Source organism: Lates calcarifer, linkage group LG12 (genome assembly GCF_001640805.2).
Source record: "Lates calcarifer isolate ASB-BC8 linkage group LG12, TLL_Latcal_v3, whole genome shotgun sequence".
Classification (NCBI taxonomy): domain Eukaryota; kingdom Metazoa; phylum Chordata; class Actinopteri; family Centropomidae; genus Lates; species Lates calcarifer.
In genome coordinates this window covers 15,642,582-15,663,454 of record NC_066844.1, presented here as the reverse complement: position 1 = coordinate 15,663,454, position 20,873 = coordinate 15,642,582, and the positions used below count along the sequence as shown (strand labels likewise).

The 20,873-nt window shown below is 40.8% G+C and overlaps 1 protein-coding gene and 8 non-coding genes across 11 annotated transcripts; all 9 read right to left on the bottom strand.

Moving 5' to 3' along the window:
- Nucleotides 1–1,640: 1,640 nt before the first annotated feature.
- eogt (EGF domain-specific O-linked N-acetylglucosamine (GlcNAc) transferase) lies at nucleotides 1,641–20,563 on the bottom strand. Of its 3 annotated transcripts, none has more exons than XM_018680091.2 (16): nucleotides 18,939–19,311; nucleotides 17,893–17,993; nucleotides 17,502–17,610; nucleotides 17,163–17,257; nucleotides 16,964–17,068; nucleotides 14,318–14,424; nucleotides 13,857–13,960; nucleotides 12,957–13,049; nucleotides 12,491–12,562; nucleotides 11,633–11,719; nucleotides 5,626–5,694; nucleotides 5,216–5,277; nucleotides 4,918–5,037; nucleotides 4,410–4,512; nucleotides 3,975–4,128; nucleotides 1,641–1,901 (listed from the first exon to the last, which is right to left on the bottom strand). In XM_018680091.2, the coding sequence occupies exons 1-15, from the start codon at nucleotides 19,140–19,142 to the stop codon at nucleotides 3,982–3,984; spliced, it is 1,578 nt and encodes a 525-aa protein (XP_018535607.1). In that variant the 5' UTR covers nucleotides 19,143–19,311; the 3' UTR covers nucleotides 1,641–1,901; nucleotides 3,975–3,981. The 3 variants fall into 3 exon arrangements, with proteins under 3 accessions (XP_018535607.1, XP_018535606.1, XP_050930157.1); XM_018680090.2 differs by lacking the exon at nucleotides 1,641–1,901 and adding an exon at nucleotides 20,472–20,563 and having other exon boundaries at nucleotides 2,860–4,128; nucleotides 18,939–19,191; XM_051074200.1 differs by lacking the exon at nucleotides 1,641–1,901 and having other exon boundaries at nucleotides 2,860–4,128; nucleotides 18,939–19,310.
- trnae-cuc (transfer RNA glutamic acid (anticodon CUC)) lies at nucleotides 7,112–7,183 on the bottom strand. The gene has a single exon. It is a non-coding gene; the product is annotated as a tRNA-Glu (tRNA).
- On the bottom strand, nucleotides 7,734–7,805 carry trnae-cuc (transfer RNA glutamic acid (anticodon CUC)). Its single transcript has one exon. It is a non-coding gene; the product is annotated as a tRNA-Glu (tRNA).
- Nucleotides 8,363–8,434, bottom strand: trnae-cuc (transfer RNA glutamic acid (anticodon CUC)). The gene has a single exon. It is a non-coding gene; the product is annotated as a tRNA-Glu (tRNA).
- trnae-cuc (transfer RNA glutamic acid (anticodon CUC)) lies at nucleotides 8,990–9,061 on the bottom strand. Its single transcript has one exon. It is a non-coding gene; the product is annotated as a tRNA-Glu (tRNA).
- On the bottom strand, nucleotides 9,368–9,439 carry trnae-cuc (transfer RNA glutamic acid (anticodon CUC)). Its single transcript has one exon. It is a non-coding gene; the product is annotated as a tRNA-Glu (tRNA).
- On the bottom strand, nucleotides 9,995–10,066 carry trnae-cuc (transfer RNA glutamic acid (anticodon CUC)). Its single transcript has one exon. It is a non-coding gene; the product is annotated as a tRNA-Glu (tRNA).
- On the bottom strand, nucleotides 10,374–10,445 carry trnae-cuc (transfer RNA glutamic acid (anticodon CUC)). Its single transcript has one exon. It is a non-coding gene; the product is annotated as a tRNA-Glu (tRNA).
- On the bottom strand, nucleotides 15,753–15,825 carry trnar-acg (transfer RNA arginine (anticodon ACG)). Its single transcript has one exon. It is a non-coding gene; the product is annotated as a tRNA-Arg (tRNA).
- Nucleotides 20,564–20,873: the final 310 nt, after the last annotated feature.

The window sequence follows — 20,873 nt, the reverse complement described above, 5'->3', positions numbered from 1 at the left end:
CCCTTTAATTGCAGGATCCAGATAAAAACATTAAACTTGAGTGGGGAAAAAAAAACAAAATCCTAGTTTCAGCACCATGGACAGAGCCAGACGCGCTGCATATAAATTCAGTACGCTGGACAGCTCCAGACTGTCCTGTCACTGGGCTTTTCTTTGCGCTTACTTTGCTGTCAGGCAGTTAATCCAGTTTGCAGACAAAATAGACAAAAGTAGTTTGACTGTGTAAAGTGTAAGTGGGGGGGGGATACAAACTTCCGAAAGTTGATAAAAAATAATATATCCTGTCTGCACCGGCAAGTAGTTTAGCGTCTACAGCAGTTGAACCTGTGTGTCGCAATCGGGATCGGAGGCCTTTTATCTTACAGTGAGGCAGCTAATGGATGCAACAGCCCGTAGCACTTATCTCATCTATCCTTCCTCACAGGGGCCAGATAGTATCAGAGAAAACCACATCATGTGACGTGAACACTTTGCTGGACTTTAAAGCAAGAGGTCGAACGGTGTGGAATTTAATTTACTTCCCTTATAGCGTCCATTACATTCCTAGTTGTTGTTACAGAACCATCAGTTTTCTTCACGTTTCACAGTTTGTACCCGTTTCCCATTCTTAAGCAGACCTGACATGTTAAAGGTTGCAGAATCGCCCTCATGTATTGCGGTATTGTGGAAAAGGTAAAGCGCATGTATGCAGAAGGCCTCTTGGAGTGTCATGTATCCGAGAAGAGGGGTTATAGGATCTCCTGTGGGATTACTCCCTCAGCAATTATCGCCCAGGGGAGAAAAACATTAGGGAAATATCTGCTTATAACTTGAGGAATATTTCTTCCTCCTAAATCGATATGCCTGCATTAATCCCTCTCAAAGACATCGTTTTCCGTTTTCCTGTGTGTGTGTGTGTGTGTGTGTGTGTGTGTGTGTGTGTGGATGGGGGGGCGCCCGGAAAAGTGGCCAAGGTAAGATGAGCGGATTGTAATTGATTTGTCTGAGTCCCGTGGTGAGAAATGTTTGTCCTTTGAGATAAATCAGATTATGCTAATGATCACGTCGTGAAATACAAAGAGAGATGACTACAATGCCAGCTTTAGGCAATAATGGAAGTAATAAAGAAAGTATATGCTGGTTTGGGACACGTGGCTGTGTAAATAATGGGCCAGAAACGCTGTAATATTCCTGCCACTAAGGCTGCTCCAATGGAAATGTCAGAACCAACTATAATATGGCACTAACAGTCAAACAAAGTAGCTGGTGGGGTATCTCATGCTTGAAAAAGTAAACTCGTAAAAACCGCTGTGTGTCAACTTCACCCTAATTTTAAAGTGAGAATCACAGCTAGGGTCGGATCTAATGGCTTTACTCGCAGCTTCCACCTCAACCTTTGCTTGTGATCAGATCCTCCTGTCCTGACGCTTTGTGAGCCCATTTCTTCAGAGGATACGACCCGCATCTGCATTAAGGGCGACAGAGATGAGTAATATAACATTTCTAAAGAAAAAACAAATCATTACTTACGGCACGACGAAATAAGGCCACCCAAGCGGGGGTGTTGGAAGAACTCTGAGTGGTAAATTTCCAGAGGACCACAAACTGAGGCCCGAGGCAGTGAATGTGGGGCCTGTTTGTTAATGACAGGAGAGAAAAAGTGTGTCTGCAACACCTTTAATTACAGGAGCGCGCTCACGCTGCGCCCTGACGGTCAATGACGCAAGTATAAGGTTATACTGCGTACACAACGTCCACACCACACACACGTGGGGGGTGGGGGGTGGGCTCGCACTTCTGACTTTGTAAACTGTGTTTTCCTCACGCTTCATACTGAACGTGGAAAGGTGTGTTCCTCGTGTTCTGCCGTCTTCCACTTAAATTCTCCATTTTGGATACATCCAGCAGCTGCTGGCTTGGCGCTAAAAAAAAAAAATAGGACTTGGTCATCGATTTTGAACGGCCATGAAGGTTAATGAGAACAGACATCTTGGTTCCTCTGCTTTTGATCCCCTACTGCAAAGAGATTCTTCATTTCTTTACGAGGTCACTGGCAGTAACCCGAGCAGGGCCATAAATAGTGTCCATCCCAGACAGGCCCGGTGTCTGTCAATACTCAGAAAGTTCAGACACAACATCCGCAAAAAGCGGGCAGGAGCACGATTGCTGACATCAAACTTGTGATATTGGAGCAAACACATTTTAACAAACATTGTCTTCTTATGACCCAGTGGATATATTTATGCATAAGTTATTCTCACTCTCCACACTGTTGGAACAGGTCTGTCAGGGACGATCACACAGCGCAGGGGGTGAAGACTTCGCTTCATGTATGGTGTTGTACTGCCCCCGTGTGGCTATGATGAGTCACTGTCGACTCGGGTAGTTTTTAAGGCCATCCAGATTTATTACGGTGACAGTAAAAACTGAACTAGTGCCCTTTTGCGAGGGGCCCTTTTCCCTCCTTAGACCTGAACTCGCTAAAATAATGAAACCCGCAGCAAAGAGCTGTCTGGCATCAGCAAGAATTGGCAAGACAGAGGCTTCAGTTTTTTCCATCCAAGGTCAGACTTCAAAAGATGATTGATTAAATTAAGATGAATTAAATCTCTGATGCCTAATGTGGCCGGCACAGGCAGTAAGACATTCTTCAGCGTTTTTTAGAATTATTTATTTCAAAATATTACGCAGCTTTAGAATATGAAATTGCCTACATGACTAGCAAAGCCCTGACCAAAAAGGTCTGACTCAGTTCAACATGGTTTCAACTATAAATAAAACATCAAGCTCACAGCGAGGCCAAGAAACACACGAAAATTATCTTCTGATCTCTCAAAATACTCCTGTGTATTGCATCAGATTGCATGCAAGTAGTGCTCATTCTTTTTCAGACTAATTGACTGTAAAATATAAAACTAACAGCATTCAGAAGGCTTTAGGAAAGGTAACAACCAGTAGCAGCACCCTCATCATTTGACCACAATGATACCGCATTTCCTTTGCTTAGGTGCAAAGGAATTTCCAATAAAAGAGACACGTGTATCAAAACGATATTCCACTAAACCAACAACACATACATTTAAATAATAACTGCGTCAAATGTAAAAGAAAACCATGTAAACTTTAAATAACACCGCAATAGTAAACGGCAGATTAAAAAGTCAGTTTTTTTGATATTCAGATGTCAAAAGATAATTGTCATTATTATTTGAGAAACAGTGGAGTCTTGTTAACAAATACTTGAATGGATGTTTCACAATACATAATATCAAAACATTTCAATGTTAATGTACTAGCATGTACGCCTAACACAAATACTGACACAGAAAAAAAAAGCCTCTTGGAGTGTCTCACTTACCTTCTGTCTCCTATTTTCTGATTTCAATATATCAAACTAACAGTAAAAAAGGTCTAAGTTTGAAACTATATGCGCAAATCCAATATGTGAATACTGAACATCATATGAGATTGGTGTATGCTGGATGTGCTCAGAAACTCTGGTGTGATTGTCAACAGCTCTGAAGAGGCTCGCATGAAGGTGACACTGATCAAATGTGACAACATGTCGCATGTGAGGGGACGCCGTAACAGCTGCTCATTAGCTAACTTTGTCGGCGTGGAATGAAGTAGACGCAGCGGAGGTAATGAAGAAACATAGGACACATCTTATCGCTCTCCAGATGCTTCGACTGCACTCGCCTTGTCCGTTAACTGATTTGACACTAATAGAGCTGATGGAAGCTATTCAAACCCGAGTTGTCCGCCATACTGCTTTCACTCATCCAGACTTATCAAAGCAGCAGACAGGAGGTGACAAATTTTCTGTCCACTGGTGAATGAGGTAACTTTTTTTCTTTTCTTTTCTTTTTTTTTTTTTAAATAGCTAAGGTACATTGCCAGAGTCAAGATGCCTTTTGATCATCATCATAACAAAAGCAAGGATTGTGTTAAGAATTCTTCAGCAGCAGATGTTTGTATTCCCCCCTTCCACTCACAGAGACTCTATAGTTCATCATGAGGTGCTCGCCGCTGCCATTTGGGATGGTGTGTGACGTAATCGGCTGCCTCCAGCACGAGCCGCATGAACTCCCCCACATCAAAAGAGTAGTTGGTAAACTTGGGATGGTCCCCGAGGGTGGGATGGTGACCCTGCAAGAAGTGTTAGAGGAAAGTGTATGCAGTAAACGGACACATAAAAGCAAATGGAAACAACAGAACAAGGCCGTCCTCTAAGACGACAGAAAGACAACATGAGTGAGAAATACGTGTGTATTTGTTCTGCTGCGACTATAATTGCACATAATTAAACACGTGAAGGTGAGAGTACTGTAAGTGAGTGTGTGCACAGTGTGTAAGACGTGTGAGATGAATTGAGAAAGCTCATGCTGAGGCGTGGGGGAGCTGATGGTTGGTACGGGAGTTTCCCCTACCTTGTCCTGTGGGAGCACTTTGTCCATTTTCTGCCAAGTCACGTATCGAATGCCCCGCAGCCGAGCCAAATCTCGATAGCAGCTCTCATCCTGACAATTATATCTGGGAGGGACAGATGCAGACACTTTATCTCTTGCTCTCCTCGGTCTGCCTCACTTTCACTTTTTCTTGCTCCATCTCTCTCTCTCTCTCTCTCTCTCCCCCGCTTTCTTTGCTGTATGCACACTGTGGTTCTCGCTCTGTCACTCACCAAAATACACACGAAACCCTCCCAAACACACATACACATGGCCAGGGTAGCCAGGTGTGATGAATGTCTGGTTAATTAGGCAGTATTTCACAGTCATACACCAAGTGGCTGAGGGGTACTTTGGGCACAGCACTCTGCCAAACCCATCGCTCTCCCTGCTCCCCTCTCTGTATTTTTTCTGTCTTCCACTCACACAGACACAGACACAGACACACACACACACACACACAGGCAGGCAGACAAAAAGTGTCACTCACAGCTCAAAGATGACAGCCCAGTCAGGGAGGAAGAGGAGGTGTGTGAGACCTGCCCCATGCATCCCTATAAAGATGTCAGAGTTGTGGGTGATCCTCAACTGCTCCAGGAAGGGGACATCCCTGAATAATGGACAGGCAAGTCAAACATCAATCATCTTCAGTGTGAACAATGTCACATTACACAATTTGAGAAGCTAAACACTTTCTTCACTTTTATACAGCACTGCTACATGCCTGACCAGTGCTAAGCAGCACCGAATAGCTCCTGTAGTAATGTGGCGAGCACTCTATAACTCACTTGTATTTGTAGTCCACCACACTGACCTCCAGTAATGGCACAGTCTTGAGGGCATTTACCAGCTGTAACAACAACAGAGGGACATGTTGTCTGATCAATGAGAGAGCAAACAAATATAGGCAGTGACCATATAAATCACAAGCCTTTTTTACTCGTACTGTTTATAGCAAATAAGATTTTAAATAGGCACTTAACGGAGGCGGGCAGTAAATCAATGTTGGAGAGGATGGGGGTGAGGGAATGGGAGAGTTGTATAAAGTGAAGAAAGAGAAAGAGGCAAAAAGAAGGAGAGAGAGAGATGGAAAAGAGGAAAAGGAGGGCAGGTGGTAGAACAGGATGGAGGGAGAAAAACAAGCGCAAGGAAGAAAGAGATCTAAAGACAGAGAGAGAGAAGGTGGTGCTGGACTCACCTCCACTTGATTTAATATCCTTCTGTATTCTGTGCTGCGTGCCAGCAGGGTGACACGAACACGCCCCTCCTGAAAACAGCAATGCACCCAATAATCAATCAGCCAAGGACAGAAAAGACAGGCGGCTGGGAAAACATGATGTTCATTTAGAATTTCAAGGCTTCTTCTTCAAATGTCTCTCTATACAGCAGAGAGGAACATATAAAAAATTAGCTAAAATCACATTAAAAGTAATTTTTTAAGTGGAAACAAAGGTTTGCTTTTCTGATATGCTTGTCTTAGTTTAGACAGACAATAAAGAGATGCTTTCTTTTTCTGTATTCTTCTACTGCCACCTTGTGTTCTGAAAGAGTATTTAGACTTCAGCATTTGTAACATATGGGAATAACTAAGGATAATAACTTTGCTATCTTTACATCAAAGTAATGGCAATTACTGCAACTTACAACATGTGAAATCCCATGTACACTATAAATCAACCTCAATGACACCTACCTACAAACAGTGGACATGTATGATTTCAGGTACACATCTAATTTTTACTCTACTACTTAAAAATAATTTTTAAAAGTATTGAAAAAGACGCCGTTGTGAGCAAGACCAGACCAGAGGAAGTTATGACGAGGGGGAGATAGGAGGAGAGAGGCAGATGAATAGAACACAACAGACGAGAGCAGCAGTGTGAGTCTCTGGCTGCGCCATTAATCTAGGGATGAAAGGAGGAGCTGGGGAGAGGGTCAGGGCCGAGAAGACCTCTCATTCAGTAGCTGGTCTGCTATCGCCAGCAGCCCCATGTCTCACTGAAAAGTCCCTTAGCATATTTCCAGTGAAGGCCATGAATACCCAATGAGCTACTGAATGGGAAGGAAGAAGTTATCAGGTTTTGCTGGTCATAAAGATGCAGTCAAGTACTTCAAACCTGGGATCATAAAATTCCTGTGAGAACTGTTGGGAGAGTTATAAATGAAGGAGATCAATAAGGAGGTGAGTGCTTAACTGTAAGAGTTTAAGTACGCGTGCGTGTACACCACTTATGCATGTACTCTTTCAGAAACTGATAGATTCTTTGCATGGACACAGTGAGGAGATCACCAACAGTGAAGTCTGGCTGTAATGAGAGAAGTGACTCTCCATCAAGCGTGGTTGTTTAGACTGCTATTCAAAGTCAAATTTACTTTAACAACCTGATCTTTGCTTCACTGGCAAGTTAAGCCTGATAAGTAAAAGAAATAACCAAGTTTCCAAACTCGAAATACATTGAAATTACAGCTTTAGAAAAACATTGTTCTTATTTTCTGTTCTCTTCTAAAAATGATATGAAAGTCCTTAAACACAGTTATAGCATAGGGGCCAGAGCTTGGCAATATTATCATGTCTTTCTATCATCTCAATAATGCATTATATTACATACATTAGAGATAATGTAATCTCAGTATAGATTTTTGTTGCTTGGTACAGTTCTAAATCCTGAATGTGAAAATATGCATTCCCTGACCGGGAATCGAACCCGGGCCGCGGCGGTGAGAGCGCCGAATCCTAGCCACTAGACCACCAGGGAGCTGGTGACAGAGTGGTCAGTATGGTGAGAGTAGAGGCATTCCTGAATGACCCTGTCTGAGGGAACGTTTACACTTAAATACATTTAAAGACAGAGTAGCCAATTCTGCTATAAAAGTCTTTTTGTCTAACTTAGTGAATGTCTCTACATGGCCCACTAGCTGTCCTTTCTGTATGTGTGCTGGAAAAGAAGGTGTTCCAAATCACATTGTCAGCATTTCAAACTTGTGTTCCTTGAACGAGAATTGAAAACCAGCCGCGAGGACGAGAGAGACAAATCCTAGCCACTAGACCAACAGGAAATGAAGAGATAGTGTGGGTATAAGTACAGTAATTCTCAGATTAACCTTTATCAGGGATCTTGTACAATTAAATATGTGTAAAGGTAGAGTCAGCGACTGATTTAACACTCATTTTGTGTTGTCATTCTCAGTTTGTGCAAGTGTTTATGGCAATTTGACAATGAAACTTACTGTCCTCTGTGCCTTTTCTCTGAGCAGAATTTATCACTTACACTACATGAGTAATCTGCACACATAATAATGTTACTATTCCCTGACCGGGAATCGAACCCGGGCCGCGGCGGTGAGAGCGCCGAATCCTAGCCACTAGACCACCAGGGAGCTGGTGACAGAGTGGTCAGTATGGCGAGAGTAGAGGCATTCCTGAATGACCCTGTCTGAGGGAACGTTTACACTTCAATACATTTAAAGACAGAGTAGCCAATTCTGCTATAAAAGTCTTTTTGTCAAATTTAGCAAATGTCTCCACATGGCCCACTAGCTGTCCTTTCTGTATGTGTGCTGAATAGAAAAAAAAAGGTGTGCCAAGTCACACTGTTACCATTACAACCTTGCGTTCTGTAATCAGGAATCAAACACAGGATGCGGGGGTGAGAGCACCAAATCCTAGCCACTAGACCAGCAGGAAAGGAAGAGCTAGAGTGGCAAAAGTAGAGTCATTCTTGGAAGAAACGTTATCTGGGATTTTATACACTTTAATACATTTAAAGGTACAATCAGTGAGTCTGATATAGTAAACATTTTGCGTTATCATCCTGAGTTTGTGTAACTTCTTGGGGAAAGGTGACAATGACACTTACTGTCCTCTGTGCCTTTTCTCTGAGCAGAATTTATCACTTACACTGCATGAATGATCTGCACACATAATAATATAACTATTCCCTGACCGGGAATCGAACCCGGGCCGCGGCGGTGAGAGCGCCGAATCCTAGCCACTAGACCACCAGGGAGCTGGTGACAGAGTGGTCAGTATGGCGAGAGTAGAGGCATTCCTGAATGACCCTGTCTGAGGGAACGTTTACACTTAAATACATTTAAAGACAGAGTAGCCAATTCTGCTATAAAAGTCTTTTTGTCAAATTTAACAAATGTCTCCACATGGCCCACTAGCTGTCCTTTCTGTATGTGTGCTGGAAAAGAAGGTGTTCTAAATCACATTGTCAGCATTTCAAACTTGTGTTCCTTGAACAGAAATCAAACCCCAGCTATGGGGATGAAAGCGCCAAATCCTAGCCACTAGACCAACAGGGAGTGAAGAGCTAGAGTGGCAAAAGTAGAGTAATTCTCAGATTAACCTTTATCGGGGCTCTTGTACAATTAAATATGTTTAAAGGTTGAGTCAGTGACATTTGTCATTATGTTGTCATCAGTTTGTGCAAATGTTTATGGCACTTTGACAATGAAATCTAATGTCCTCTGTGCCTTTTTTCTGAGCGGAATTTATCACTTACACTACAGGAATGACCAGCACACATTTTGAGAACACACACAAATTAATATGATGATTCCCTGACCGGGAATCGAACCCGGGCCGCGGCGGTGAGAGCGCCGAATCCTAGCCACTAGACCACCAGGGAGCTGATAACTGAGTGGTTACTATGGCAGGAGTAGAGCCATTCTTGGATGAACCTTTCTGAGGAATCTTTTACATTTTTAATACATTTAAAGACAGAGTAACCGGTTATCAGGGATCTTGTACAATTAAATATGTGTAAAGGTAGAGTCAGCGACTGATTTAACACTCATTTTGTGTTGTCATTCTCAGTTTGTGCAAGTGTTTATGGCAATTTGACAATGAAACTTACTGTCCTCTGTGCCTTTTCTCTAAGCAGAATTTATCACTTACACTACATGAGTGATCTGCACACATAATAATGTAACTATTCCCTGACCGGGAATCGAACCCGGGCCGCGGCGGTGAGAGCGCCGAATCCTAGCCACTAGACCACCAGGGAGCTGGTGACAGAGTGGTCAGTATGGCGAGAGTAGAGGCATTCCTGAATGACCCTGTCTGAGGGAACGTTTACACTTAAATACATTTAAAGACAGAGTAGCCAATTCTGCTATAAAAGTCTTTTTGTCAAATTTAACAAATGTCTCCACATGGCCCACTAGCTGTCCTTTCTGTATGTGTGCTGGAAAAGAAGGTGTTCTAAATCACATTGTCAGCATTTCAAACTTGTGTTCCTTGAACAGAAATCAAACCCCAGCTATGGGGATGAAAGCGCCAAATCCTAGCCACTAGACCAACAGGGAGTGAAGAGCTAGAGTGGCAAAAGTAGAGTAATTCTCAGATTAACCTTTATCGGGGCTCTTGTACAATTAAATATGTTTAAAGGTTGAGTCAGTGACATTTGTCATTATGTTGTCATCAGTTTGTGCAAATGTTTATGGCACTTTGACAATGAAATCTAATGTCCTCTGTGCCTTTTTTCTGAGCGGAATTTATCACTTACACTACAGGAATGACCAGCACACATTTTGAGAACACACACAAATTAATATGATGATTCCCTGACCGGGAATCGAACCCGGGCCGCGGCGGTGAGAGCGCCGAATCCTAGCCACTAGACCACCAGGGAGCTGATAACTGGAGTGGTTACTATGGCAGGAGTAGAGACCATTCTTGGATGAACCTTTCTGAGGAATCTTTTACATTTTAATACATTTAAAGACAGAGTAACCGGTTATCAGGGATCTTGTACAATTAAATATGTGTAAAGGTAGAGTCAGCGACTGATTTAACACTCATTTTGTGTTGTCATTCTCAGTTTGTGCAAGTGTTTATGGCAATTTGACAATGAAACTTACTGTCCTCTGTGCCTTTTCTCTAAGCAGAATTTATCACTTACACTACATGAGTGATCTGCACACATAATAATGTAACTATTCCCTGACCGGGAATCGAACCCGGGCCGCGGCGGTGAGAGCGCCGAATCCTAGCCACTAGACCACCAGGGAGCTGGTGACAGAGTGGTCAGTATGGCGAGAGTAGAGGCATTCCTGAATGACCCTGTCTGAGGGAACGTTTACACTTCAATACATTTAAAGACAGAGTAGCCAATTCTGCTATAAAAGTCTTTTTGTCAAATTTAGCAAATGTCTCCACATGGCCCACTAGCTGTCCTTTCTGTATGTGTGCTGGGAAAAAAGCTGTCCCAAACCACATTGTCAGCATTTCAAACTTGTGTTCCTTGAACAGGTATTGAATGGGGACCGCAGCACTAAGAACATCGAATCCTAGCCAATAGACCAATAGGGAGTGAACAGATGCTATACAACGGATAATGATCCATTTCAGGGGACTAGCTCTTCGCCTTCTGCTCCAAACATTGCATTTTTGCTTTGCCCATCTGCTCTCTGTTGTTACTGAACTGCCACTGCAGGATGACTGGCCACTTATGAAACACTTGGTTTGATATGCAGCTGGAATTTTCTTTAAGTGGAGCACATATTTAAATGTCAATACTGAAGTCGATTATATTCATTCAATTGTTGAAAGGAAAATTGTGGTCCAGACCAATATTCTCCTAATTGTGCAGCCCTGTGTATGGCTAGTGCAGCAGGAGTAGAACCATTCTTGAATTAACTTTTATTAGGGATATTATACACTTTAATAGGTTCATGTTCATTTGCCACAAAGCACATATAACTATGTTAGTGCTGACCATTTTCCAATGCAGTGATCTGAACCTGCAAAGAATTCTAACTTGAGATGTCACAGAGAACAACTTACAGCCTTGATTGGTTTGTCAAAGTTATGTAATCACTCTGTGCCAGTTGCTCCCTTCACTCATGCTATTTAGGTACATGTGTCAAAGGTTACCAAATCAACAAACCTGCGACCTGTGATGTGACACTCTAATGGGTTTTGGTGTTTTCACATAATACTGGGCTATCACTATCAGTTTGTGTAATTGTTTAGACATATTGTCTGTTGTGCCTTTTATCTAAGCAGAACTGATTATCGAAAATATAGACAATTAGCATGGATTTTTAGAATACACACACAAACCCTGATTCCCTGATCAGGAATCAAAACAAACGCTATGGCTGTGAGAGCACTGAATCCTAACCACAAGCCCACGAAGGAGCTGTACAAACACCTAGTTAACAAATGTTAACTTCCTAAAAGACATTCTTCCTACCTTTGGCCCATGGTGCAGGATATTCAGTCGATGGAGGACATGCTGAGAGAACGCCCTAAACATCCCCTCACTGTAGCAGTCTGAGATCTGCCATCAGCAAACAACAGAAAATGTCCATTTTAGTCACATGTGCAATTTAATTTTCATCCGTTCAATTCAAAATATCATATTAGAATGATTATTTTGTCATGGGTTGTGCATAGTCATGCAAAAAATATTTTTATTTTTAGAAAATCTACAGTCTGATTTGAAATGAATTGAAGGTAAATTGAATCTAGCCACTACCGCATTGGAATGTGATGAAAAATACATTGTACTAGGAATCTGACAATTGTAAACATATTTCCTAATCTCCCTGGAAATGAATATCATATGAGCCTATGCATTACTCAAGTCTGAGAATTTCTCACATACACTGCTGCACTGCAGCTATAAATGTGAAAACATGAATATAAACATGGCATGTACTGCAGGGGCAATCAAAAGCATCAGCTTGAGGCTGACCTATCAATATTTCACAACTCAAGGCAGCAACCACAGGACAACACATATTTACATGGTATCATCTTTATAGTAATCTCCTTGGAATTATCATTTAAATAGCATAAGCACTTGCTGAGCTTTTGAATACATCACATAAATATTTGATCGGGACTGCATGTTTATAAGTAAACAATAGTTATGCATGAATCTAACGCAAAAAGTGAGATAAAAACATATAAACGAAGACACAAACAAGGCAGCACTGGAAGTATGGGACACTGCAATTCGTTCAAAGCAAATGCATATGTAAAGTACATCCTGTTAATGGCTACACACCCAAACACACACATATACAGTATGCAAGGGATAACTTACGAGAGGCGTGTTGTAAAAGAGGCCATATCTCATTCTTGGAAGGAGGGAGAAGAAGGCATCTTTGAAACACACCTACGGACAGGATGAAGAAAGAATACAGCATGGCTCTGAAATCTGCTTGTGTACATGTCATGGAGTAATACACACATGATGGAATACTGAGTGTCAGCAGCAGGTGCTGATTTATTCAGTCATGGTTGGTAATATTAACTTGCAGTTTGTTAAATTAATATTTTAACCAGACTGTTGTTGCTGCTCGTGTACACACCAAATAAAATATTTCCTGTGTGCCAAAAGATTTTTCCTAGAAAAACACAACCCAGTACCGGAAAGCTGCTGTATAACAACACCCTAAACTCGAAACTTAATGGAATACAAAAACAACCATACTTGAGTAAGAGACGAGATCAACACCTTTATAAAGGAGGAGGATAAAAGGACCACCCAGAGGTGACATTATACCTACTCTTTTCGAGTCATATGTCTTCAGGTGGATGATGTCATACTCTGAGAAGGCTTTCCATGTTTCACTGAACAGATCTCCATAACTATAAAAACTCTAGGAAAAGAAATAAAAAAGAAGGGAACAAATGTTGATCGAATTAATGGTACAACTGAAGTGAAAAACAAAGCAATAAAATTCATATCAATGACAGCCTTCAGCAGTGCTGGAGTCAATCATCTGTTTTCAGACTCTGCTGGCGGTATTTTCCTAAAGTTTTATACAAAATCTGTTGGCACATTATCATCTCACAGCCTGATCCTGTTGGGTTTTGCAGTGTGCCGTTTGCCATGAAAGGTCACAGCTTTCCTTTCCTTCTCCTTGTCAGTTTTCTCTTCCTCCCTCTTCTTTTTCTCTCTTTTCCCTTTTCCTCTTTACCTCTGTGCACAGTGGAGGAACAATGGGCCGGATAAGGCTGTCCGTAAATCATTCTGTTTTTCAACTGGTGTTTCCCCTTGATGTCTTCATCGGGCACTCTGTTTTCATGTTACTCTGGACAGTAAAGTAAGATTAGCTGTTTTTTAGAGAGCAGCAAAAAATATATCTACCAAAATAAAGTGTTATGCAGCAGCATTTTGAAATCTTGTGTTTTGATCAATGAACAGATTTGAAACTCCTGAGCCCAGCCTAGGGACATATTTCAGAAATGTGAATTTATTTCTCATATCTCAAGTAGAATCAGAGGCAGATAAATAAAGGTGAGACTTGAGCATTTTAAACATATATCTTCTTTTGCCTGTCTATAAGGGTGGCATAAAATACAGCCAACAAGTGAGTCATTTATGAACTGCTGCAATTTCCAATTATAATAGCAGGCATGTTCCCCTCAATTCAAACAGCTACGCTCAGTTGATAATAACCCACCGTGTCCCACATGACGATGTTGATGTCTGTGCTGAAGGAGTTGTTAATATGCTGGGAGATGTAGAGGTTGACAAAATCACAGAAATGGTGGTACATATTCACCCCTATTACAAAAAAACACAGGTATTATTTTGTCATCATGTCACAACTGAAAATAGAAAATAAGTGAACTGTGAACATCAGCTTGCGTTAGGCATTCTAACTTAAGGACTAATAAACTAGAATCAAGTCTTCAATAAATTCAGATGCCAGTTTTGGTGGAATCATAGCTATCACATACAAGAAACATGAATCAACAACAGTAAATATTTCATCCAGTGTTTAGCCTCAAACAAGTTAAATGTTGAATACAAAACAACATATGTATTATTTTCTGTTACGGTGTAATTCCAGTTAAGGTTTTAGGTCCTTGTTTAGATTGCAGGGCTTTAAACTGAGTCACATAAATCTTTGTTACTTACCAGCATCCAGTTTCATAAAAACAGTGGGTTTTTCAATGATGATTTCACAGTGTCCATCCTCTATGGGATTAAAGTCCAGCTCTGTGTACGTCTGCAGCTCAGCATACCTACAAAAACAGCACATCACATCAGTGTAGTGTTGTAAATAGAACTGTACAATTCTGCATTAACATTTTACAGGTGCCACACAATGGAAATAACAAGCATTACAGCCAAAAAACATTCACAGTATGATGGTTTTCAACCGTGATCTGATTCCTTTATGAGCTTCTATGGGTGGGATTGGGAAATTTCTGACTCTGGTTGTTGCCAGTGATAGCATCAAAAAAGTAACTCTAACAGAGAGAATTGCACATTGATGCCCCCAAATCCAGCTATGACAATTTCAAGAATGGCCTGAAAGCAACATATTTTGATATCTACAAGAGCTGACAGAGCTGGAAAACTGGATCAACATAGTTTTCCTAAATTATTAGTGGGCCATTTACAGTTCATGAGGCGTGACACTGATAAATAATATAGTGATAATTTACGTGCCGATATTGGTGCTTTATAAACATTTTTTTTTAAAAGAGTCAAAGAAACACTTTATTGCTCCTTTGTTGTCTTGTAAAACATGGCAAAGAGGAAGCTATATGGTTCAAAACTTGTGCACTCTAATGTAATGTTTACTGGCCAACAATACCAATGGAGGATTTCCAGTTTTAATACTGCAGGCTGGTCTGATTGAGACTGTTTGATTATTCTAGTCTATGGTGCTCACTGTAGAAACCCTCTCTGCAAAAATGGAAGGAAAAAAATATGACACTAGCCAGCACAGAGTTGAACCTAGAATGTGATTAGTCGTCAGATGTGTGGCGGAGCCAGACAGTTTTCATAGGGGTGGACAGATTAAGGCCAGTTTTCACTGGGGTGGCACATAAATCAGAATCTTGTTGCCATTTTTTCTGCATGTTATGGTGCCGTACAGAGGTGTATTATGATGTTTACTTATGTTCAGACAGTGTGTATCTAAAATAAGCCCCGGATAGTTTGTGAATGTGCAGGCAATGGGATAGAAATAGAGCCATTTTATGAGCCATTTTATTTATTTATCATTATTATTATTATTATTATTATTATTATTATTATTATTGCTTGTATGTGAATCTCTGCTCTTTAGTGTTTGGTTCCTTTGTCCCTGTTCTTACTTTCATTTAGTAAATTTGGCATAAAGGCTAATGTTGGTATGGAGGCTGATTTTTTACAAATGCAATAACTCTAAATTGAACAACTCAAACAGAATTTTAAAATGCTATCACTGTTAAGCCATTATTAAATATTAATAAATAGTCTGTCTGATTAGAGTAACATTTAACATATTCTGTGTAATTTTCTCACTCTTTATGTGATTACTGTAGTATGATTCTTTCTACAAATAACAGAAAATATGATACGAGCCAGCCAGGAGTCGAACCTAGAATCTTCTGATCCGTAGTCAGACGCGTTATCCATTGCGCCACTGGCCCGCTGATGGGACAGCTGGTTTGAACAAAAGACAAGCACACACCCCACCCCCCACAGTCCTTGGCTGGTCCCATCTACCCCCCTCCCTTTGAGCACCGCTTTGAAAAGCAAAGTGTTTTTCACTCCCCACAGATATATGATCACAGCAATAAGAAAGACTTGAGCCGCTACATAAAAGTAGCACAAGTAAAGCACCTTAACTGAATGAGCTGAAAGAGATCAATTATACATCCTGTGGTCTATGACTCAAGTTTTATTTATACAGGTATTTCTATGAATGAGGTAAGGAGTAACTTCATTAGTTCTGTCTAACATTTCAAAGGCAGGTCATTGCTCTAGTTGTTCGTTTTTTGTTGATAATTATTTTACTCAATAAGTCTTTCTGCAAGGGGAGGAGAGAAATTACTATTTGCTGACAGCCTCTTGTTATTATAGATCAATCTACATGTCTTTGTTTCTGTAATACTTGCATGCAGAGCTTTGCATCTTTCAGTGTTTACCTACTCAGTTCTCAGTGTTATGGAGAAGTAGCTGGTCTGACTCAAAGTAAACTAGATACATGCTGTAACTTCTGATTGTCCAGACAGGCAACAAAGCCACAAATATCTGCACAGATGTACAGCAAAATCGTGGCAGCACAATGCTCAGAGTAGTTTATTGGTGTGGAAAACAATATCAGGAGTACACAGGGGGACTGCACTTTAAAGTCATGTTGGAATCATGTTTTTTTATATATCTATTTAAAGACATGTTTCAGCAATTGCCATTCTCAATCAATTCTACTCACAAAATCATGGATCACATCAGGGGTGTACATGTAGATCATTCAATCCCAATGCCGACCATTAACAAGTGATTTATATGAAAGCACAAACCATGTACATGTAACATATGAACATATGTCATACAATGCCAGAACTGTTCACAGACCCCATCATCATTTCCCTGTATTTTTAGTGGTTAGGATTCAGTGCTCTCACTGCTGTAGCCCAGGTTTGATTCACGGTCAGGGAAATGCTTTTTCGCCTTTTTTTAGTAATTATGAAACCCATGCCTTCCCCAGTTTCAACGCACTAATACCAAAGTCACTGGCTAAAGATCACTAAGTGAGTGTGTGTGAATGTACGTGTCCTGTCTCACCAAGATTGTAAGGGGCTCTTGTGCTCTCCCTCCGCAGCAAGCGCTCGCTTGTTCAGCCTGCAAAAACCACCAATCTCACCCTTCTGTATGAAGTCCTCCTTGTATCTGCAGCGTAAACAAGGATGAGTTTCAAGGCACTTTCTAATCGGTATCAGTGTCATGCTTTTTTAAAGGATATGTCATTTTGAATTGTACTGACCTCTCATGACTTCTGCGTGGCTTCTGCAAGTCCAGATAAAGGTTAGTTGCCTTACAGAATCTAGTGTGGCTACTGCATCTTAATGATGAGTGTCCCTGGAAAATATTTAAGATTAGAATATTTTGTATTCAAGGAACATTAATAAACTCTAGACCTTGGAAATTGTAAGAGTACCCTCTATCTATGTCTATGCCACTGCTTTCAAACTGCAAATCATGCCCACAGACAATCAGGCCTATTGTCTGTGGACTCTTGTTTAACACTGTCTGTCTTTCTACCTGTTGTTTCTTCCTGTTGACTCAGTAGGCCCGTGGGAACTAAGGAAATGAGCAGACTTACAGGCTTGCTGGCCTTGCAGAGTGTTTTGAGCTCAGAGAGGCGCTCTTTGACGTAGCCAAAATCAGCCTGCTTCCAGAAAAGCTCCTGGGCTGCCTCCAGTGAACGAGCCCTAACAGATCAGAGATTTAGGGCAGATGAGCAAAGCCAAAACCAAAAAGGCTTATCAATGATGCATGCTATGAATGAGCACACTATTACTTTAGAAAGACAATGGAGACTGTGGCTCAGTAAATTCAATACCCATGAAAAAAAATATTGAGCATCTAACACACCATGGATAGCTGCAGTGAGAATATGGAATGTAAATTATGTAAAGTGTATTGCATTATACTACTGAGGAGAACAAAGTGAGAACATGGACTGTGTTAGAATGTGCTGCGAGGAGCAGTACCATCCGGAGTCTGCTTTAGTACAGACTGGATAGCCGAAGCGCTTCCCTGGATCACAATTCTTCTCATAACCCCAACAGGCAGACACATCCAGCAGTGCATCCTGTCGTAAAAACAAGTGTGCACATATGCGTGCCACAGAGAGAAGGGGAGAGAGCAAGCAAGACAAGATGCTTTATATAGTGGTGAGACATAAGTTTACCATCAAATGTTATCTTTTTACAGGACATTGATTGTTTAAATTCATTGAATAGTACAGAAACAACTGTGACATTACATGTGAGAGGTTAAACAGTGGGAATGTTCACTGTCTGAATATGGACAGAAAGCAAATTCATTGGACATACAGTTATTCTCATGTGCTAAGACAGTCATGTCAGTCCAAAACTTAATAAAACTGCTTATCCATTTAACAAACTACGTAAACTGACAGTGTGGTAATACAGGTCAAAATAAAATAACTTTAAATTATAGTAAATATTGAAAAATATGCTTTGCCCTAATACTCTTCTTACTACAACTGTAATTGCAATTATAACTCCAGGGTATTCCCCACATCCACTGTGTACAACAAAATGTTCTGAGTAATCTCATACCTTTTTAACAAGTTACATGACTGTCAACTGATATACACAAAAAATAATCCCAATATTTAAAAACATAAAAAGTGTTGGAAGAGGGTCAGCCATCTTTTTTTTTAACTTTTCATTCAAGTCATTCTATATGGAGCAGCACTGTGACACCACAGCCAAAGGGGACAATCTTTTGTCCCTTACTGGCTACAGGAGAGAGGTCCATTTACGCGCGCATCACCGTGCAGAAATGACATCATTCAAAACTTTAACTGATCTCCATTAAATAATGAGCTGCCTGACAAATCATAATACCACCATCCTATCCAACAATAACAGATAATACAATTCAACAATATACTGCATGTGATAATTAAACAAGGTCTAAATCTTGAAGCAAATGACTTTGTTACAGCTATTCCTCATAGTAAAAAAAATATCTGAACAGTGAAAAGTTGACAGAGTGCATATCTTACTTTAAAAGGGCAGAGTGGGTCCAGGCGACATTGCTTGGCGACCCTCTTGTTGTTGTAGAGGAAGTAGGGTACGTGCTCTGGCGGCAGGGAGATCCTGCTGTAGTTGAGAAGCTGTGCCGGTGGTTTGTGGTTGGAGTTTGCAGCCCTCTCAGTGGTGACCACAGTGGAAGAAAAAACTATGCCCAGTGCTACCAAGAGCAGCATAGTCAGAATTACAGAGACATGTGAGATAGCTGCCTCTCTTCACAGCCCTCTGTGAGAAGGAGAGAGACAGAGACACAGACTCAGACTTGCACTCTGTAATCTTGGTTGAAAGCCTAACACCACAGCATACAAGCATGTGGGCACAAGCAAAGTGTGTGGGAACATAGCTCCAGGCGGATCTGAGCTCCACATAAGGAAAGGTCCTGTTGCAGGAAGTATTACTGACCTTTTTTCCGACTGTTGTCTGAGAAATTATTAGTGAGACTTGTGGGGGCAGATGAAAACTCCTGGCTAGTAATAATGTGACCTATACAACTCTGAGTGGCCAAACAAAAGTCATATTTCCAGGACCCAAACTATTTTGCTAAAAGTTACAAGGATGCTTGGGCTAACACAGTCTTGCAATGATGAATTAACAGTGTGACCTTTTCTAACGCTGAAGCCACAATATGCTGTGTAACAATGGCTCCCAAATCATTTCACATCTCACGGATCTGAGACTGATGCTGCTGGATATAATAAAATTAGTAAACTGTCCACGCTGCAGCTTTAGTAACAACAGGTGGTATGAGTTAGAGTATGGCCAGACATTAATTATACATCCTTAATGATACATTCTCACTGAGTTAACGTTTGATGTTAAAATAACAAGCGTTAAATACTGTGGTGCATTGAAACGACGGTTTATTCCAGCTTCATATGAATTCACTCACGTGGCTCACTTCACAAAACCCCTGATAGCATTTGTCGAAACTAAATGTCGTTAGGTTTAATTCAAGTGTTTATATGAGGCAGAGGATTGTTTTGTTTTATTACAATACCTAGTAAATGTGTTTTCTAATGTTATATCCGTGTCTTTTGTTACTCGTGGGATTTCAGAGAAGAAGCAAACTTCGTTTTAGCCAGCTAATTAGCTTAACAGTGTTACGTGTCTATTAAACTTTTAGCTAGCTTAACGCCAGTTAGTTTAAGTTAACGTTAACGTTGTAACCGGCCAGGAACACTCAGTGACTGGATAGCAGGCACGTGAGACAAATCTTAGAACTGAGCAGATGCAGGGGTAATAACATATTACTTATTCTTTTCTTTTTAAGAGGTATATGAATACTTTATTTGAGGCTAGTGTGTAAAATATTTTGGTGTTGGCTAACATGTAGCGTTAGTTCTTGACAAAGCCAAGACCCTTTAACAATAATTTAAGCTGTACCGACGTGGAGCAAAAGAACTGGACAGGAAACAATATTCAACACTTGCGCAGTGAAGATTTTTTTCACTATCAATAATCTTCTAATTGAGTTGGGGCATGAGTTTGAGTGATAGGCAGTTTACCTGAATTCACAGCCTGCGCCTCTCCAGACTGAATCGATGATGTTGCCGGTGGTCGCCATAACACCGGAAACCTTATACCGGCACGTAATGTGCAGCCACAGCCACAAGGTGGCGCTGCTATACCACACTTTTCCTTTAGACTACATTTTAACCCGCTCGCTGAACCTTCTTAAAAGGACCATTTCACACTAAAGAGTGACATCGAAACGATGGGCTGGAGCCAGAAAATAAAAACATTAATTGGTAAAATCCATTATCATAAAGTTTTAAATGTCCGAAATGTTCAAAACATGTAGTTCAAAAGTGTTCCCCAAAGTTTTAGTTTGACAACACATATCACATCTTTCTCAATTTTAATAAAATTGTATCATATAACATTTTTTGCATATTTGTGGGTTATAA

Bases quoted from the DNA above. Each gene is read 5' to 3' on its own strand.
- eogt (XM_018680090.2), bottom strand. From the start codon at position 19,142: ATGCTGCTCTTGGTAGCACTGGGCATAGTTTTTTCTTCCACTGTGGTC. The intron at 17,258-17,501 runs GTAAGTCTGCTC...AATATTTTCCAG, and splicing joins TCTGCAAGGCCAGCAAGCCT to GGACACTCATCATTAAGATG. The intron at 5,278-5,625 runs GTGAGTCCAGCA...TTGTTGTTACAG, and splicing joins GGATATTAAATCAAGTGGAG to CTGGTAAATGCCCTCAAGAC.